The sequence below is a fragment of the Monopterus albus genome, unplaced genomic scaffold (genome assembly GCF_001952655.1).
Source record: "Monopterus albus unplaced genomic scaffold, M_albus_1.0 scaffold12.1, whole genome shotgun sequence".
Classification (NCBI taxonomy): Eukaryota; Metazoa; Chordata; class Actinopteri; order Synbranchiformes; family Synbranchidae; genus Monopterus; species Monopterus albus.
In genome coordinates, this window is record NW_018127892.1 from 3,957,077 (window position 1) to 3,974,489 (window position 17,413).

At 39.4% G+C, this 17,413-nt stretch overlaps 1 protein-coding gene across 4 annotated transcripts in view; it reads left to right on the top strand.

The window, feature by feature from the left end:
- The window catches only part of slc15a4 (solute carrier family 15 member 4), a 28,627-nt gene that overhangs the window by 4,601 nt on the left and 6,613 nt on the right, over positions 1-17,413 (top strand). For all 4 annotated transcript variants that reach the window (XM_020590661.1, XM_020590658.1, XM_020590662.1 and 1 more), the window contains 4 exons: positions 129-209; positions 2,443-2,623; positions 6,310-6,468; positions 10,307-10,465. In XM_020590661.1, the coding sequence (XP_020446317.1) occupies positions 129-209; positions 2,443-2,623; positions 6,310-6,468; positions 10,307-10,465 (580 nt within the window). The remainder of the gene's footprint in view (positions 1-128; positions 210-2,442; positions 2,624-6,309; positions 6,469-10,306; positions 10,466-17,413) is intronic.

Genomic DNA, 17,413 nt, shown 5'->3' on the forward strand with positions numbered 1-17,413 from the left:
TAAAATGATAGGATGGTTATTTTTCATTTCACTATTGGAGAAGAATGGTTTTGCAACCAGACATCCTGGTGATCATAAGGTGGAAAATTACTTTATGCTGAGAGTCTAATCTCCTTATTGTGTTGCAGATGCAGACAACATATGTCCTGCAGGGCCTCCATCTGAAGATCCCTGGTACTGCTTCGAACTTCACTACTGATGCCCAACAGGTAGCCTTCTGTACAGTGGAGACAGTCCAGTGCTAGTTTTTTGTTTACGGTAATTAAAAGATAGCATTGTGCTTACTTTGGTGGTTCGATATGGTGATTTGTTATCCACATAGTGTTGAGCAACTACTGTATAATTCTGTTGAGTTAAATTTAGACAGTGAGGAGCTCTAACCTCTAAACCCAATACCTAACCTAAGAAGGTTTGAGCTAGTTTTTTCACACTGAAACTAAAGAGATCACTGGGTCACTGACACACAATGGCGGGTAGCAGTGAAGGCTGGTAATGCCTTGGGGATTAAGTTGGAACTGCACAGATTAATGCCTCACAGAATAGCAGCCTGGCTGCGGTTGTATTTCTTGCGAGTGTTGCTGGTGTAACTGTGTCTCTGACAGATTGTATGTTGAGTTCTGGGGGGCTTTGATGACAGAAACCCCCTGAGTTAGTCCACATGATACACAACTCCTCAAAAATCAAAGTTTAAAAGTGATGAAATTGGAATACTGGTGTACTACATAGTAGTATAGTATAACAAGGGCTGTTTTGCTTGTGGTGATAGGGAAATTTACTGACTGCATGGAAATGTGAAGTGAAACGCTTGTAAACCACACAATCTAGCCTACTGCTGTATATTTGCCACATATATCATTATATTTCACAGTAATATTCTCTTAGACTTGTGACTCTAAAACTGACAGATTTGTTTACTCATATTCCGCTGTGTCTAACTGTGTTTGTGAACTATATTTAGTTTTTTTTTTTTTTACATCTGTCTTTTATAAAAAGGGAACTAAGCCTTTTCCGCTGCCTGCCTTAACACGTTTCAACATCAAAAGGGAAGTGAGATTAGAGGCCGCTGTGATTTGCTCCCTCACCTCACCTGGCATTTTCAATGGCTAAGCTGAACAAATACAAGGAAAGAAAGGCCTTACTAATAATAATAATGATGATGATAAGTGCAAATAGGAGACAGATGTGCTTGTGCTGTGCATTTTATGTCTTCATGAATCTAACGTAAATATTTGAGTAGTAGCAACAGAACTGGTTTGAATGAAAATTAAAAAAAAAAGTATGTGTACACAATTTACACACTTTATACTTTAAAAAAAGTCTGTGTACACAATTTACACACTTTATACTGAATGGCAACTTTATTAGGTGTGTCTTATGTTTTTGTACTTCCCAGCCACATACATGAGAGGGTTAGAAATATTAGGAACACCTGAATATAAATGTAGTCCAGTACAACAACACATTTAATTATGACCTCAATAATAAAGATATAATTGAATTTATACATTTATGACAATTTCACCAAAAACTGAAACTTTTGAGCTTCATAAACACAGATGTTAAGGAGGAAGTGTTGCACTGAAGTGCTTATAATTGTACAGCTCTACCTAATAAAGTGCCCAGTATATATGTATGTTTGTGTGTACTATATGTACATAGAGCAGACCTAGGCCTCCTGGGACACCTCCATCATTCATAGGACAAGTCTTTGCCCTTTCTGTCATTTTGAATATGATAATGTGCAAACAAGGGAGGGAAACACTCTAAGGATCTGCGTACAGATTGCCAGCAGGTACTCCATAAAATGGTAATTCAACTTGAGAACAAATGATTCTATCAGAAGTGTAAAATGAGAAACGCATTAGGAGCTCAGATGGCACTTGGAATCTGAGTTTTAAAAACCATCCCCAGCATTTTGCAGGCTTTCATTGCTCACTCTGTGAGATATAACCTGAACTTAAAGATACTTTGTATGCTCATAATGGATATTCCCTTTGATTTATATGTCATTCAGTCAGCTTGCACAGTCTTAAGTACTGCTGTTATAGATGTTAACAGATTTAGATTTGTGCTTATTTTGGACTAACAATATGTCTCATTTGCCACTTTCACATTTAATCAGTAAATAATACCACTACTAATAATCAAGAATTATAATAATAATGATTATTACATTTGGCTATTTGTGTTCTTTTCTTTCAAATGTATACATTTTTTTTCCATATAATCATGTTTGGTTTTGACCACCTGGGGGTGCCAAAGCAATATGAACCCCTAAGTACACACTTGCACACACATATACAGACCCACTCACTTACTCATGCACACAAGCAATTGCTAAACTGTGAACTGTGTGGGAATGCAGTGACACTGTCCATAGTTTTCATGCTCCGCTGCCTTTTTGCACAGTTTTACCTCATCTTTTTCCTCCATTCCCCCCAGATGACGTTCCGTTTCCCCGCCGCCTGGCTCACCATGTTTGATGCAGTGCTCATCCTTATGCTGATTCCCCTAAAGGACAAAGTGGTGGACCCCATCCTAAAACGCCATGGCCTGCTGCCATCCTCTCTGAAGAGGATTGCAGTGGGGATGTTCTTTGTGATGTCATCAGCTGTGGCAGCAGGTGAGCGCACTAATAGACATGCCTTCTCTATGCTGTCACATAAGTAGGCCAGAAAAACACCAAGGAAACATCAAAGTTAGCACTTGTTGTTTGTGGTAAATGACTCGTGTAGTCAGAATTGTACTTCCAAGGCAATGAGCAATGAACATGTAGTGCCACCGCTCCATCTTTCCTTAATTTCTAATTAAAAGAAACATGGCACTAATGCCGTTTGCACCACCAACAGTGGTACAGATGTGGCGTGCTGTGGGGATTATTGTTGCTGAGACATTTTTTTTCATCTGCTCTTAGTATAACTTGCAGGTATTTGGAAATCTTTTTTAATTAATTCTTGCCTCTACTGTGTTGTTGTGGGACTCAGCAAATGGTCTGTCACAAATGTTTTAATTGTCCTTGAAGCAAAACACCACTTTACTCCTGGCAAAGGAAAAAACAGCCCCAGAGTTCTGTCCTTATTCCTCCCCCTGCAGGTTACCGGGGGAGCAGTGGTATCTCACTTTTTGGTCCTGAATGACCACACCTGCATGCGACTGCTCCGTCGTGTTCTCTTCCAGCCTGTAGATTCTTTTGCTAAATAGCCTCGTCCAGGTCTTTCAGCAGTCTTTGCTGCATTGATGCATCCAGGCTAAAATGTTTTGAGAGAGACAAGGCAGAACGCAGCAGAGTCGGTGGACATTGTAGTTTGTTTTCTCTTTTCTCAAATATGCATTACATCTTCTGTCATTAGCGATGATTATATTAACTTGTGTGCTGTGCTTCAACCTCACTACCACTTGGCTGCAAAACATGTAGTCAAATTTTATCTTTTGGTTTTTGTTAGTTTTAGTCAATAAAAACTAAATATTTTTTTAGTTTTTGTAAAGGTTGTGTACAGTTACCATGGTTACATGTGTTGTTCCCATCTATCGTGAGGTTTGTGGAAAACAATGTTTTATTCACACAGTGTTCTTCTGCTCTGTAGAAGTTGGATGGACTCACTCTCATTTGTACTAAAATCCTCTTCACTGGGTTTAGAGGTGATGCCAAATCATTGGATAACATTAAAACTGTGAGATCTCTGCAGTGAACATTTAGAGATGATTTATGGTCGACTGCCCACATTAATCCTGATACCATCACAAAGGATATCTGTCTAAAAGGAACGTTAATGTTACGTTTACATCGGCAGTGTTGCATGTTAAATTATCCTAACATTTCATATGGCATGCTGCTGCATTTCTCTGGTGTGTCCCAGCAGTTTTTGTGTGTAATTCTCTGGATTGTAGAAGAATGCAAGTCATAAACACAGGGTTACTGAATGTAAGATGGTAGTGAAATGCATCACGTGGCTAATTCTACTAATTCGACAGTACATGTAACTGTGTATGGGTGTGATTTGTAGACTGTGATCTACAGAGGAAGTTGTACTCGTAAATATCTATGTGGTGTCTGAGTTTTTCGAGTAAGAGACAGAAAGCGGTACTGGAATAAACTCTCAACCCTGTGCTTTACTTTATATGGGCATATTGAAGAAGAAGTGAGAAGGTTTGTTGAGGGAGAGTTTTCAGATGGTCTAGACTGAGAGTTATTAAAGCCTGACTTAGCCCATTAGAAACATCCTTTTCAATCAGTGAGATGCGGTTAAAAGTCCATTAACCAAATCTAATGTGTCTGCTTTTCGGTTAAAAGTAATATTTGCTTTTCAGAGGACATGAGCATTCCTGGGAGGAAAGGTGCTCTAACGTGTTCATTTTTGATGTTCAAAAGCTATTCAAGTATTTACTTTTCCATTTGATGTCTTGAAAGAAGGTGCAGTCCCTGCATTTGAATTCAAGCAAAATAAATTCTAAATATTGCAGAAAGCAATTTTGAGTGTTGCAAGTGCAGAGAAGGGGCTTACGATGGTGTAGTGCTGTGTTGCTCACAGAATAGTGGGTGAATGCACTAGTTCACTAGTCTGCAACCAAGTTGTGCCGTGGATTTCAGAAGTCAAACCAGACAACTGGATCCAGTCTGAACAGTAATGTACTTTGTGGGTTATTGATATGCAGCATTAATGGTATTGTATCTGTATTTTATCGTGACGGTGCTACATCCAAGAATAATTAGTCGAGCCTGTGTGCTGTTTATCCCCAGCATTTCCTTGCTTCACATTCATTCATTTACATACATTGACTCCTGGGAGCTGCCTTATACTCTTATTACATGTTCATTTGTATTTCCCTTGACTGGCTTTCTGTGTGTCCTCAGTGCTGATCTGCATCCGCTGAAGTCCTGTTGTTTTGATGACTGATAGTTGTGGAAGAACAAGTGTGGGATCCTTTGCCCAGAGAGTAGCCAGGCCAGCACATTGCATTTTCAGCCTTATCATGCTGTGTCCACAACATTGGCCATACCACTGCTGTTCAGAGCTAGTCACTTTCATCACCATGTGCAGGGAATCTGTATGATGACATCGGTGCAGTGATATTTCACAGAATTTCATTGTACATGCTGACACGCATGGCACAAGGACAGCTTGACCCCCCCCCACCCCCCTGCAGTGCAAAGGGACAACTGAAGACATGCTGTCAAATGAACAGTGGACTGATTCTGAAACCATTTTCTTTTATGTCTCAGACTGAAAAGCTGCGCTGACATTGCTTTTGAAGAGATTTTATTAGTATATTTCCCTCTCTCAATTTTATCCACTAATCTGCTTTGGTTAAATGGCTATTAGGTGCGCAAAAGCATCTCATTTTTAGAGATTTAGCTGCAGCAGAGTTGCCAGGGATCACAAACGGTTGTCTAATGTGTCATGTTTAGTAATGTTTGGATGCGTGTTTACAGTGTGAGGCTTGCCCTGGGCAGCCCATTGGCCACACTGCTTGAGGTGGGCGGCTGGTATTACAGGATAGCTGGATTACAAGGCTTCTACTACTCTTCTCAAATGCAGCATTAACTGTAGTTATGATAGGATGCCATCTCTGGGAGTTATCTGGAAATAGCCACTGGTTACGTGATAATAGCTGTTGAAAAAAGCTTTAAGGAAGCAGGCAGCAGTTGATGAAAACTACTTTGCTCTTATTATTGAACTGTCTGCACTGTTCCGTTACTAATGGCCACAATATGGATGCATGCAGAAGTGATCTTAATGAAGACATAGGGTACAACTAGCTAAATCTTTAAAGGACTGTCACTGAATCCTCCAGCTCTGGCTGTGTTTGTTGGTGTCATGAACTTCAAGGTTGACAAATAATTTTAAAATTTAAATATATACGTATATATCTCCTGTATTTTCTAGTTATATCTTAATAAAGAGACTAAGAAATAAATGTAAATGACCAGAATCAGCTTTATTTGCCAGGTGTGCGGAACACATGGACTTTGACTCCAGTACACTGACTCTGTGTGCATGTACAATGTTTTTCTGTAAGGCAATGAGTAAACAAGACAAGACTGAGAGAACAAGAAAAGAAAAAGACTGTGCAAACAAGAAAAAGGAATGTGCTTTAGGAAAATACGTGTGTGTGTGTGTGTGTACACAGTTTAGATGGAACTTTCAGATAGATATATACAGTGGTTATAATATAATTAGAACCTTGATAAAACAACAAAACTATGTATATATAATATGTGTGTGTAGTTTTTTGCAGTTTGTCCATGTTTTTTCTTTCTCCAACTCACAGATAAAGCATGTTGAGTGTTTTCTGTTTCTATTCCCTCAGGTATTTTGGAAACCAAACGTTTGGAAATCGTCAAATCTTTTGGTACCATTGACCAGGTGCTTGGCAACGCTATCTACTACGCAGCAGATCTACCCATATGGTGGCAAGTCCCTCAGTATGTGCTAATAGGAATCAGCGAAATCTTTGCCAGCATTGCAGGTATAGTTGTTTAACATCTCCAGTGGAATTTGCAGCTATTAGAAGGTCTCATTTGGCACTGCGGTCAGGTAGACATGATGACTCAGACTAACAGCAAAATACAGTATCCTCTGTCATCCTCACACTGAGCTGCTCTGAATGAAATGCGAGCTAAAAGCCGCAGTGCCCATTCTCCTAAGCAGAATGCAATGAAGACTAATGTGTAAACCCTTTTTGAACAGTTTGTGTGATCCATTGCCAGACTGCACCAGCTTAATGTGTTTGTGGGTTGTAGTCCAGAGTAAATAACCCAAGATGTCGATCGATAATTGATTATTCTGATTTTCTCACAGCACTGCAAGATATTATTCAGTAATGGGACATTTTATAAATAAGGTGTGGATAAAATAACCATTTATAATTGAAATGATGATTAGAGTTGTGCCTTTGATCCAGCCTGTGACCAGATTCACATTAGTACTCTTCCTCTGCTTGTTGTCCAAACAGATACAGTAGATACTAAGATAGATAAATACACCAAAGATCTCCACTTTATGCTGTAAACCTGGGGGTGCAGTCAATTTCACAATATAATTAACATCATAACTTAAATTTTCCATCTCCATGGTTACTCACCTGATCTGAGTGAACATGTGAGGTTGTGCTGAAGAAACTTATACCAAACATTGGCAAGTTAAACACATTTTCATGTGGTATATAAAGGTAAAACTAAAACTCGGTGTCCACTTACTAGCTTTTTTTTTTCCCCCCAACATTTTAATGACACTTGAACTGCAAATAAAACTGGTACTATAGCAAGCTGTGAATGGCAGCTTCTGATCTGGATCTAGTGAATTAAATACCTGACTAATCGAAGCACTTCATCACGTTGATGCACAACTCTTCTAGTCTGCAGTATTTCCATAAGGTGGTCAGGCTCATTGATTTGCAGCATTGCCCGCAATGGTCTAATGCAACCAGATATATTGCGTTCATAGTATAAAGGGTATGAAAAATTCTGCAGGTTGACAAATCTCTGTGTAGAGCACAAACAAAATCTGATTAATCTCCACTGGGATATAAGGGTGGCAGGCAAAGCTCTAAAGACAGATATCTCAAAACCATGGCATAATAATGCAAAACTATCTGCATGACTAGACAGCACTAGGAATGAGTGTGACTTGGGTAATTGAAGTGTTATTAAAGTCCTAAGCTTTGTATTAACCCTCCTTTCTATTCATTATGTTGTGTACTATACCTACTGTTTATCTTACATGGTGCACATTCTTTATGAATAGCATTTATTTTCTTTGCGAGTTTTTTGTCTAGAATTGCAGCACTTGGACCAACTTTTCATACTGCCAAGCTTTGTGAACGCTTCCCTAGGCCGGTTTTGAATTCAGAGTTGTGTTACTGCTCAGACAATTCATACCAGTAAATATCATTCCAAGATACATTCTCATCAATATGAGGCCACCCATAATCCTTCACTGGAGATTTAGCTGTGCTTGCTTTCCCCAGAGAAATGGATTCCCTGTTCTTTTCCTGAAAATGATTAAAAAGGAAAGCACTGAATCAAAGCAGGTCTGAACGGTTCATGCTGGAACTGACAGCTGCAAACTTCTTTTTGATACATTCAGGGTAGCAACTGAGAAGTTCTCGGTAAGAAGCTGGCTCTCATTTCTTGTGAGCCCTGACCTAAAGAGGAAGCACCATTTCATTAAAAGAGAAGCATTGCCACAGTAACACAATATTGTGACAAAGTGAGAAATTGCTCTAATGCTATATCAAATTGTGGTCACAAAAACTGAGACAAGAATGAAAACAACAGTTACAATATTCTCCTTTATTAAAAGAGGGGCATTTGTGTTTGTGAGAAATGCACTGGATGTGATAGAGCATTTCACTGTGGCAGCTGTGGGCCTTTTTGTCCTACACTGTCTATACTCTGCCATGCACAACAGAAATCTGTGTTGTATTTTGCTTATTTGTTTGGTGTCTCTCTGTCTCTATAGATTTTTTCTTTATTTGTTTTCCTGTACAGTCATGACCATGGCTTCAGGCCTCAATTATCTTAGCGTTTCGAGTTTGTTAAGGCCTCAAGCTATGATTGAGTCATTCGTCAAATACTACGGGTCATGTTGTTGTCGGCTCCTCTATATAACCCTTGTTTTATTTGTGTCTCAAGAGTGAAGATTGAACCATTAATATTTAAGACTTTTTGTCACCACAGTGAAAGGTTTATTTAGCTGATCCAGTCACTGCTGGGTTTTTGTAGGAATCAATATTTTTCATCTTTTAGTTTAAAATCCATGGATACTAAAATTTGTTTAATAAGGGTATTGTACAGTACAGCCTTTGAACAGAATTCCATAAGGCCTCAATAAAAGAGTAGAATTCACATAAAACTCTCAGGGTACCTATGAATGGCAAATCCAGACATAACAAATCTATAGGGGTCCTTAAAATAAACTTTCTCTCTTCTTTTCTACCATAAGATCCCACTGGGCTTATTTCAAGGAAAATTGGCTGACAGAATTGTGACATATGTCTGGTATAGAGGAATATTTCCCCTCAGACTTCTTCTGTTTGAATAAATCAGTTTAAAACCTTCAGTGCCATCAAACTTCCTCACTGCAATCCCCAGTCTTGTAGGATGATGGGTAATTCTTTACACATATACCCAAATGTTTCTGCTTTCAGGCAATAAGAATATGCATAAACTTAGCAAAGTGATTCTCTTCGGTATTTTTAATTATGTACTACACTCTTGAAAATGTCAAACATTAATATTTTTAGGAAAGAAAAATCACCACCTTCGACAAAGGCCTTGGGAAGTAAGAATTGTATACATTTTGAATTCCACCCTTTTTTTTTCTTCTCCTCAATAATTCTGCTTTTTGGTTGAGAAAGGTCAAGCTGTTTATGGTGAAAGCAGCGGCTGTCGCTTCAGTTGTACAGTATCTTGAGTTATTGTTGTCAGACAGACAAGAGCTGTGTTTAACAAAATGGTAGTGTTGGACTGTACTGTTCCTGTTGCTGTGCAGAGCTGTATCTGAGAACCCTCACCAACCTTTGCATTCCCCTGTGATATGGCTATTGACCAGTGTTTGTTGCTATCAGAAGGTTAACTTGATGATATAAACAAATGTATTGTTGTGAACGTCTGGAAAGGTCATTCATGTTTTCCACTCAATAACTTTATGTTTGCCATGCTCTTATCTAATTTCTTTTTGCATAACCAGTGCTGGTATCTGTATGTAAACTGTTCATCATATTAATTTGTGCAGTCCCCCTCTACCAGGAATGTCTTAAAAGGCAAGCATATTTAACTGCAGCTCCCTAATCTCTCCTGACAGATGTAGCTATAGGGCCTCATTTGAAAAATCACATGTTTGAGGTGCCATGAAATTATCAATGTCAGCTTGCAGGCAGGCAAAAGACACAGATTTTATGGGTTTGCCCTCTTCATTTCTCTTTCTCTTTGGTCCCCTGCCCATTTTTTTCCATCCTTTTCTGTCTTTCATGACACAGTACATACTAAATGATGTGTTTTCTAGAAATCTTGAGACCAGTACCAAGTAGAATAGATACCCAACAATAGCACCATGGGGAAAAAGGCAGCTATGCATTTACTAAGGAAGTCTTATGGTTTTGTATACAAAGTGCTAAAAGGAAGTCAGCTACTGGCAAGAAAACCCATCATGTTATATACATGCAGAAAGACGGGCATTGTTTGTTCTACTAGTGCAGACAATGTAATAGTGCATGTTCAGACAAAGCATATATGTAAATAGCATGGTAATACGGCTGCTAATTCCACAAATTTATGACCGCACATTTGCTCTCTTTGTTGCAGGTCTGGAGTTTGCCTATTCTGCAGCCCCCAAGTCCATGCAGAGTGCCATCATGGGGCTCTTCTTTTTTTTCTCTGGGGTTGGCTCCTTCGTAGGCTACGGTTTGTTAGCTCTCGTCTCCCTCAAGGAGATTGGCTGGATGTCATCCCACAAAGACTTTGGTAAGAGATGCAGTAGGATATTACACTCATGTTCTCTCAATGCTGCATGCCATCAGGCATCTGTAATTTCTCTTTTTATAATAACTGGTGAACACTGCAGAGCATTTAACCACTAAAGAGCCAGATATTTTTTACCAGGGGTATGGGGAAACTGCCATGACTGTTGCCATGATGGTATGTTAACAAATTTGACCTATCATACCGTAGCTCACTTCTGCTGCTAGATAAAATCAATTATTGCAGTTTTGAAGCTTACCATGTTCTTTTATTTGCTCAATCATCAGTCTGTATCAGTTCCATAACAACACTCGAATTATCCTGAGTAAGGAGCCATGAATGAATATTATTAGACTTGTGCAGTTGTACATTAGGCTTTGTACAGTTTGTGTTCTGACATTGCTCAGAAACAAACAATTCACCTAATGGCTCTGCAGTTCCAGCTTGTGTTACTGACCCTGCAGCCATTTAACGGGAGGCTTCCACCAGATTGGCCTTGTCCAGGTTTGAATTGAATGAATGAAGCTGTTGTTTTTGAACTCTCTTTAGCACACAAGTGATTAATCTTTACTCATAGAGTGTTCTCAGGGCTGTCCACAAACCACCTGAATTGAGCAGGTCGTCAAGTTTGCTGTTGGATGCTCAGTGCATGTGGAGTGCTCTATTGACACTGTGCATGTATGGTAAAAGAATTGTTGGTACAGATTCAGAATACAGAAATCTATTTTCCAGGGACATCCCATAAGAATGTCAGTTACTCATGCCCATTTAAAATCCACTTAAAGAAACTGTAAATTGTTTTCCACTCAATAACTTTATGTTTGCCATGCTCTTATCTAATTTCTTTTTGCATAACCAGTGCTGGTATCTGTATGTAAACTGTTCATCATATTAATTTGTGCAGTCCCCCTCTACCAGGAATGTCTTAAAAGGCAAGCATATTTAACTGCAGCTCCCTAATCTCTCCTGACAGATGTAGCTATAGGGCCTCATTTGAAAAATCACATGTTTGAGGTGCCATGAAATTATCAATGTCAGCTTGCAGGCAGGCAAAAGACACAGATTTTATGGGTTTGCCCTCTTCATTTCTCTTTCTCTTTGGTCCCCTGCCCATTTTTTTCCATCCTTTTCTGTCTTTCATGACACAGTACATACTAAATGATGTGTTTTCTAGAAATCTTGAGACCAGTACCAAGTAGAATAGATACCCAACAATAGCACCATGGGGAAAAAGGCAGCTATGCATTTACTAAGGAAGTCTTATGGTTTTGTATACAAAGTGCTAAAAGGAAGTCAGCTACTGGCAAGAAAACCCATCATGTTATATACATGCAGAAAGACGGGCATTGTTTGTTCTACTAGTGCAGACAATGTAATAGTGCATGTTCAGACAAAGCATATATGTAAATAGCATGGTAATACGGCTGCTAATTCCACAAATTTATGACCGCACATTTGCTCTCTTTGTTGCAGGTCTGGAGTTTGCCTATTCTGCAGCCCCCAAGTCCATGCAGAGTGCCATCATGGGGCTCTTCTTTTTTTTCTCTGGGGTTGGCTCCTTCGTAGGCTACGGTTTGTTAGCTCTCGTCTCCCTCAAGGAGATTGGCTGGATGTCATCCCACAAAGACTTTGGTAAGAGATGCAGTAGGATATTACACTCATGTTCTCTCAATGCTGCATGCCATCAGGCATCTGTAATTTCTCTTTTTATAATAACTGGTGAACACTGCAGAGCATTTAACCACTAAAGAGCCAGATATTTTTTACCAGGGGTATGGGGAAACTGCCATGACTGTTGCCATGATGGTATGTTAACAAATTTGACCTATCATACCGTAGCTCACTTCTGCTGCTAGATAAAATCAATTATTGCAGTTTTGAAGCTTACCATGTTCTTTTATTTGCTCAATCATCAGTCTGTATCAGTTCCATAACAACACTCGAATTATCCTGAGTAAGGAGCCATGAATGAATATTATTAGACTTGTGCAGTTGTACATTAGGCTTTGTACAGTTTGTGTTCTGACATTGCTCAGAAACAAACAATTCACCTAATGGCTCTGCAGTTCCAGCTTGTGTTACTGACCCTGCAGCCATTTAACGGGAGGCTTCCACCAGATTGGCCTTGTCCAGGTTTGAATTGAATGAATGAAGCTGTTGTTTTTGAACTCTCTTTAGCACACAAGTGATTAATCTTTACTCATAGAGTGTTCTCAGGGCTGTCCACAAACCACCTGAATTGAGCAGGTCGTCAAGTTTGCTGTTGGATGCTCAGTGCATGTGGAGTGCTCTATTGACACTGTGCATGTATGGTAAAAGAATTGTTGGTACAGATTCAGAATACAGAAATCTATTTTCCAGGGACATCCCATAAGAATGTCAGTTACTCATGCCCATTTAAAATCCACTTAAAGAAACTGTAAATTAGACACAGATGGAGGAGCAACACCCGGAGCAGCTCTCTTGTTTCAAGAGCGTTTCCCATAATAGATAGACATATCAGAATAATGACAAAAGGTTTGTGTAAATCTGTCCAAGTGGTAGAGTGAATGGAATGGTGGTGGCGGCAGATGGATCGGCTCCCTAGCGAGAGGAGGCTCCCAGCCCAGATGCACTTTTCCCTGAGCATGCGGTAAATAAGCCAACACTATAAATTGTTTACCCACGAACACCTAATAGCTCATTAATACAGTGTGCCGACAGGTAGAGAGGTTCTTTTGATGATGTTAGCACTGGAAGACGCTTGGCATGCATCATAAATCTATCCTTTGCTCAGCCTTGCTTCATTTGAAGGACAGTTAAACTAGAACTGGATTGCCTGTAAGACTTGTTTTTGCTTTCCAAAATGAGTAATTTGAAAGGTGAACTGCAGAAATGGAACAAAACATCCTCCTGGCCACCGATAAAAGACATGGCATGAAGCTTAAGCATTAAGTACAGTCAGGAATCATGCAGTAAGTTTTTGTGGTTGTTTTTATAGTTTGTTGGATGTTGGCTTCTCACACATCTCATGGCTGTCTAGGTGAAATGGATTCAACTTATTTCCATGGCTGCGGGCAAAACGTTGTGCAGTAAACAGCATCTTGGATGAGCTGTGCTGAGTCGTACTGGGCTGTGCGGGCATGAAGACAGATGAGCAACATTAATCACAGGCTGGGGTTCTGATTACATAGCCCGACTCCTCTTAAGTAAAGCGGTCCCTGGAGCGTTACATGGAGATAGCGCTACTTGAATGGCACCAGACTGGTGGATGCTCTCCTGCGTCATACTGTAGCTTCATGTGCCCTGTGTCATACTGTAGCACCATCTTCCCCTGCTCTGCATAAAGTAATGTTTGTCAGCATAGGAAAAGTCTCGCATAGAATCAATTGAGTCTGTCCTTCATTATGTATTTATGTTCCCAGCTGTTTTGGGAACTGAATAACGTCAAGGCTCAAATTCTTCTAAGCAGAAGGGAAAATCACGGGGACACCCACAGTCCATAGCCCTAAACCATTATGAGTAGTTGCTTATTCAGCAGGCTATTAGGATTTTATCTGACTATTCTTGTGTTGAACTGTGAGCATGCGATGATTTGTGGTAATAGGTATCTCTAGAGAGTGTCAGCAAGACCATTACAAACATTCATGTGTCTCCATGTCAGTTAAAATTGCAGTATTAACAGGCAACTAATGGGAGGTGGAAGAGGCAGATTCACCTTTAACTGTGCACACGTTTTGTGAGAATAGGTGTTTTAGATTAGGCCAGAATTCTTCATTTGAAATGGGCTAGAACTAAAACTATTAGTCAGACAATCGACTAATCGATCACCAGAAAATGTATCAGTCTTGATTAATCTGTTTGATTAGTGCTTAATTATCACTTTTCAATGTGAACTGTTTCTGGGGTTTTTTGGTCTTCTGTGTTCTTAAACTCAGTAGCTTTTGAACAGCTGGTTGGACAAAACAAAAAACTGTCAATTTGAACTTTGAGAAATGGTGATGGGCTTTTTCTGTTGGTGTTTTAAAAAAAGAAAACTGTAAAAGCAACTCGTGACAGATCCCTCTTATGTCAGGCATACTCGTGTTATGTAATTCTTTTTTAAAAGTGTCCATAAGTGAATGACTGACTTTTAACATGTGGGAGTGAATGTCCACATGTGTGATTGAAAGCTCATGGCAGCAATCTGCAGAGCAGCGATTAACATGGTTTTACAGTATTTCAGCCACATCAGTTCTCAGACTTAACTAAAACACAGTGAGCTTACGTGTTGAAATTACTGAATCTTCAAATCCCTCTGCTCATCACATCCCCCTCCGGTTACATCTGGTGGAGTCGTCATCCATCACACTCTTTTATTTGGTATTATAATAGGATTGGCATAATACCATCTCATCCTTTCCTGTCGAAGACAGCATGAAGCCATTTTACCCTCATAAGCCAAGCCAATCAAAGATCAGACTTTGCTGTCTTCCCTGGTATTAACCTTTACACAGGAGGAGGTTTTTGATTCCAGAAAATGTCTTTTGTTGCATTGACTTTCTTCCACCTTTGTAAGAGTATCATTCACTCAAAGTGAATAGTTTTTATGAGCCGCTATGGTCACATGACAGGAAATGGCCTTTTCTTTGACCAGTGTTCAAGTTCTGAATGATCTTATATCAGATGTCTGTGACATGTCCAGACATTTAGTGAGCTGACATTCGCACATCCTGCTCGTGATGTGTTGGATCACACTCAGTTAAATGTCAGTGTTTTAATGGAAGCTTTTAATGTCAGATGGAGCAAATTTATCTTTGAACCTTTATTTTGTTTGAAATGGCTGCATTTTAAAATCTAATATTTGGTGCTTGTATTAGACATGTCAGTTAAAAAATATATCACATCACATAAAAAATAGTTAGCATGTTTTGCGCATTTACAAAACTTTTTACAAGCCACAGGGGAGCTGCAGAAAATAACTATTTATAGCTGAAACAAACATGCATTGATTCCCTCACTGATTTCAGTCTCAGGCAGACGATGTCATTGAATTCACTGAAGCATTAAACTGTTGGGTCACTGCAATGAGGTTCTGCATCAATTGATCCATTTTCAAATGTTAAATTGATATTGACCCATTTAATTTGGACTCACATGCACTGCTTTAACCCCCTCACAGGTAAATTGTCCCACATGTTTATATCACTCAGATATTACATGGCTGACCCCTTCTGTTAGGGCATTCGGTATATTCACAATCTTGTCACTTAATAACTCAGTTGTAAAATAGGACCTCTGAGTTCACGTGGAAATCCCAGAGACAGATTAGCTGCGTCTCAATTCAGAGGGTGAGAGAGGCTGCATTTGAAGACCAATACTGCCACAGCTTTGCAACAAGCTTGTCCCATTTCTAAGGCTCCTTTGAATGCGGCTGAGAAATCAATCCATCCTTTCAGCAAGCAACGAAGGCACAAGATTCTTTGTATGCTGTCAGAGAGCAGAGCTATTAAGATAGAAGAGTTGCGACATTAAGAGGTCAAAAATTGCAGCAGGTCACATGACTCATAGCTTCATATAGTTCCAAATGTGATTAAGATCCTTTGTTTTCTGTAGAAACAGCTGGATTTATCAGCAATTGCTATTTCTAATGATTTGTACAACCTTGCAAACTAATTCTGTTGTTGCAGATAGCTAATTTAGCTAGGTAGCTAATTACTAAAGTGACCCAATATTTGAGAGACAGTCAGAAAAGGTTGTAAAGCATGTATAAATGTTTTGATGCATCTCTAACTTAAACTAAATAAAGTTATTGCTATGGATTTCAGCTTCTTACTTTAGAAGCTATCAGCTAAATCGATGGAAAACTATGGTGATGCTGCTAATGTTTGGAACTAGCATTCTCATGATCTGCCAATACTGTAAAAAATGGTCCTTATAGAGTCAATGGAGATGTTGTCACTCTCCTTCTTCATCCACTATGGCAGAGAGCAGAGCAGCTGTCAAGGTTGCTAGGCGACAAGAGCAGCGCTTCATAATGCAACGGTAAGAGCAGGAACAGTTGGTAACGTAAAAAGGAAATTATCTGTAGACCAGACTGTCTCATATCAGTTCGGTTCATGGTTCAGCCTTTGTGATCTACAATGGCTATGAAGGCCATGCCTTGTAGACCATGTCCTTCGAAGGATGCACTCCCTGAGACACATTCACTGTGTAACAACAACAATACGTGGTCCAGAATTCTTCTTTCTGATTGGTTTGCACTAGTCGCTCCCTCACTAAGAATTTGCCTTTAAAATAGCTGTCAAATATTTATGGGCTACATTAATGTTTTTACAGAAAGTCTTTGTTTCATCTTTTGCTGCTGTAATTAGCCTTCCATATTTTTTAGAAGTGCTTAGCAGCCAAATAGGGCCCTGGGGGGGGAGTGGAGGCTGCATGGATGAGGTAGAGCCTCATTTAATGCATAATGAAATTAGAGCAAGAACCCTTAGAAAACTGAAACCTAGCAAAATTTTCAGGCCTGTTTAAAAAAAGGAAAAACTGGATGTTGCATTTTTGCCAATCTCCTTTTTCATTCCTTGGTTGGTAGTTGAGAAGTTTTGAAACCTAGAGCAAACGTTGAGATCCAGTCATCTGTCAGAATAAGTTAGGGCGTTTCTTTAAACGAGTAAAAATGTCAGGATTTGTTATGTGCCTTGTGCTGACATTTAGTACCTGCCCAAAAGCAAACACAGAGTGCTGAATATGTTGCTGTAAATCCTGCATCTGTTACAGATCATATTTTACTAAATGTTCTGGATATAGATGTGTTTCATACATATGTCTTCCATGGACACAATTTGTGGCCATATTCCTTCCTTATAAGTGGTAATGCTCTGCTAATTAAGACTGTGGCAGCTGACTTTTGGTTATCTGTTAAAGTGAATTATCAGTGGAAAATACAACTCCCTCGTTACATTCTCTGCTGTCAAGCACATTGTTTTGCATTTT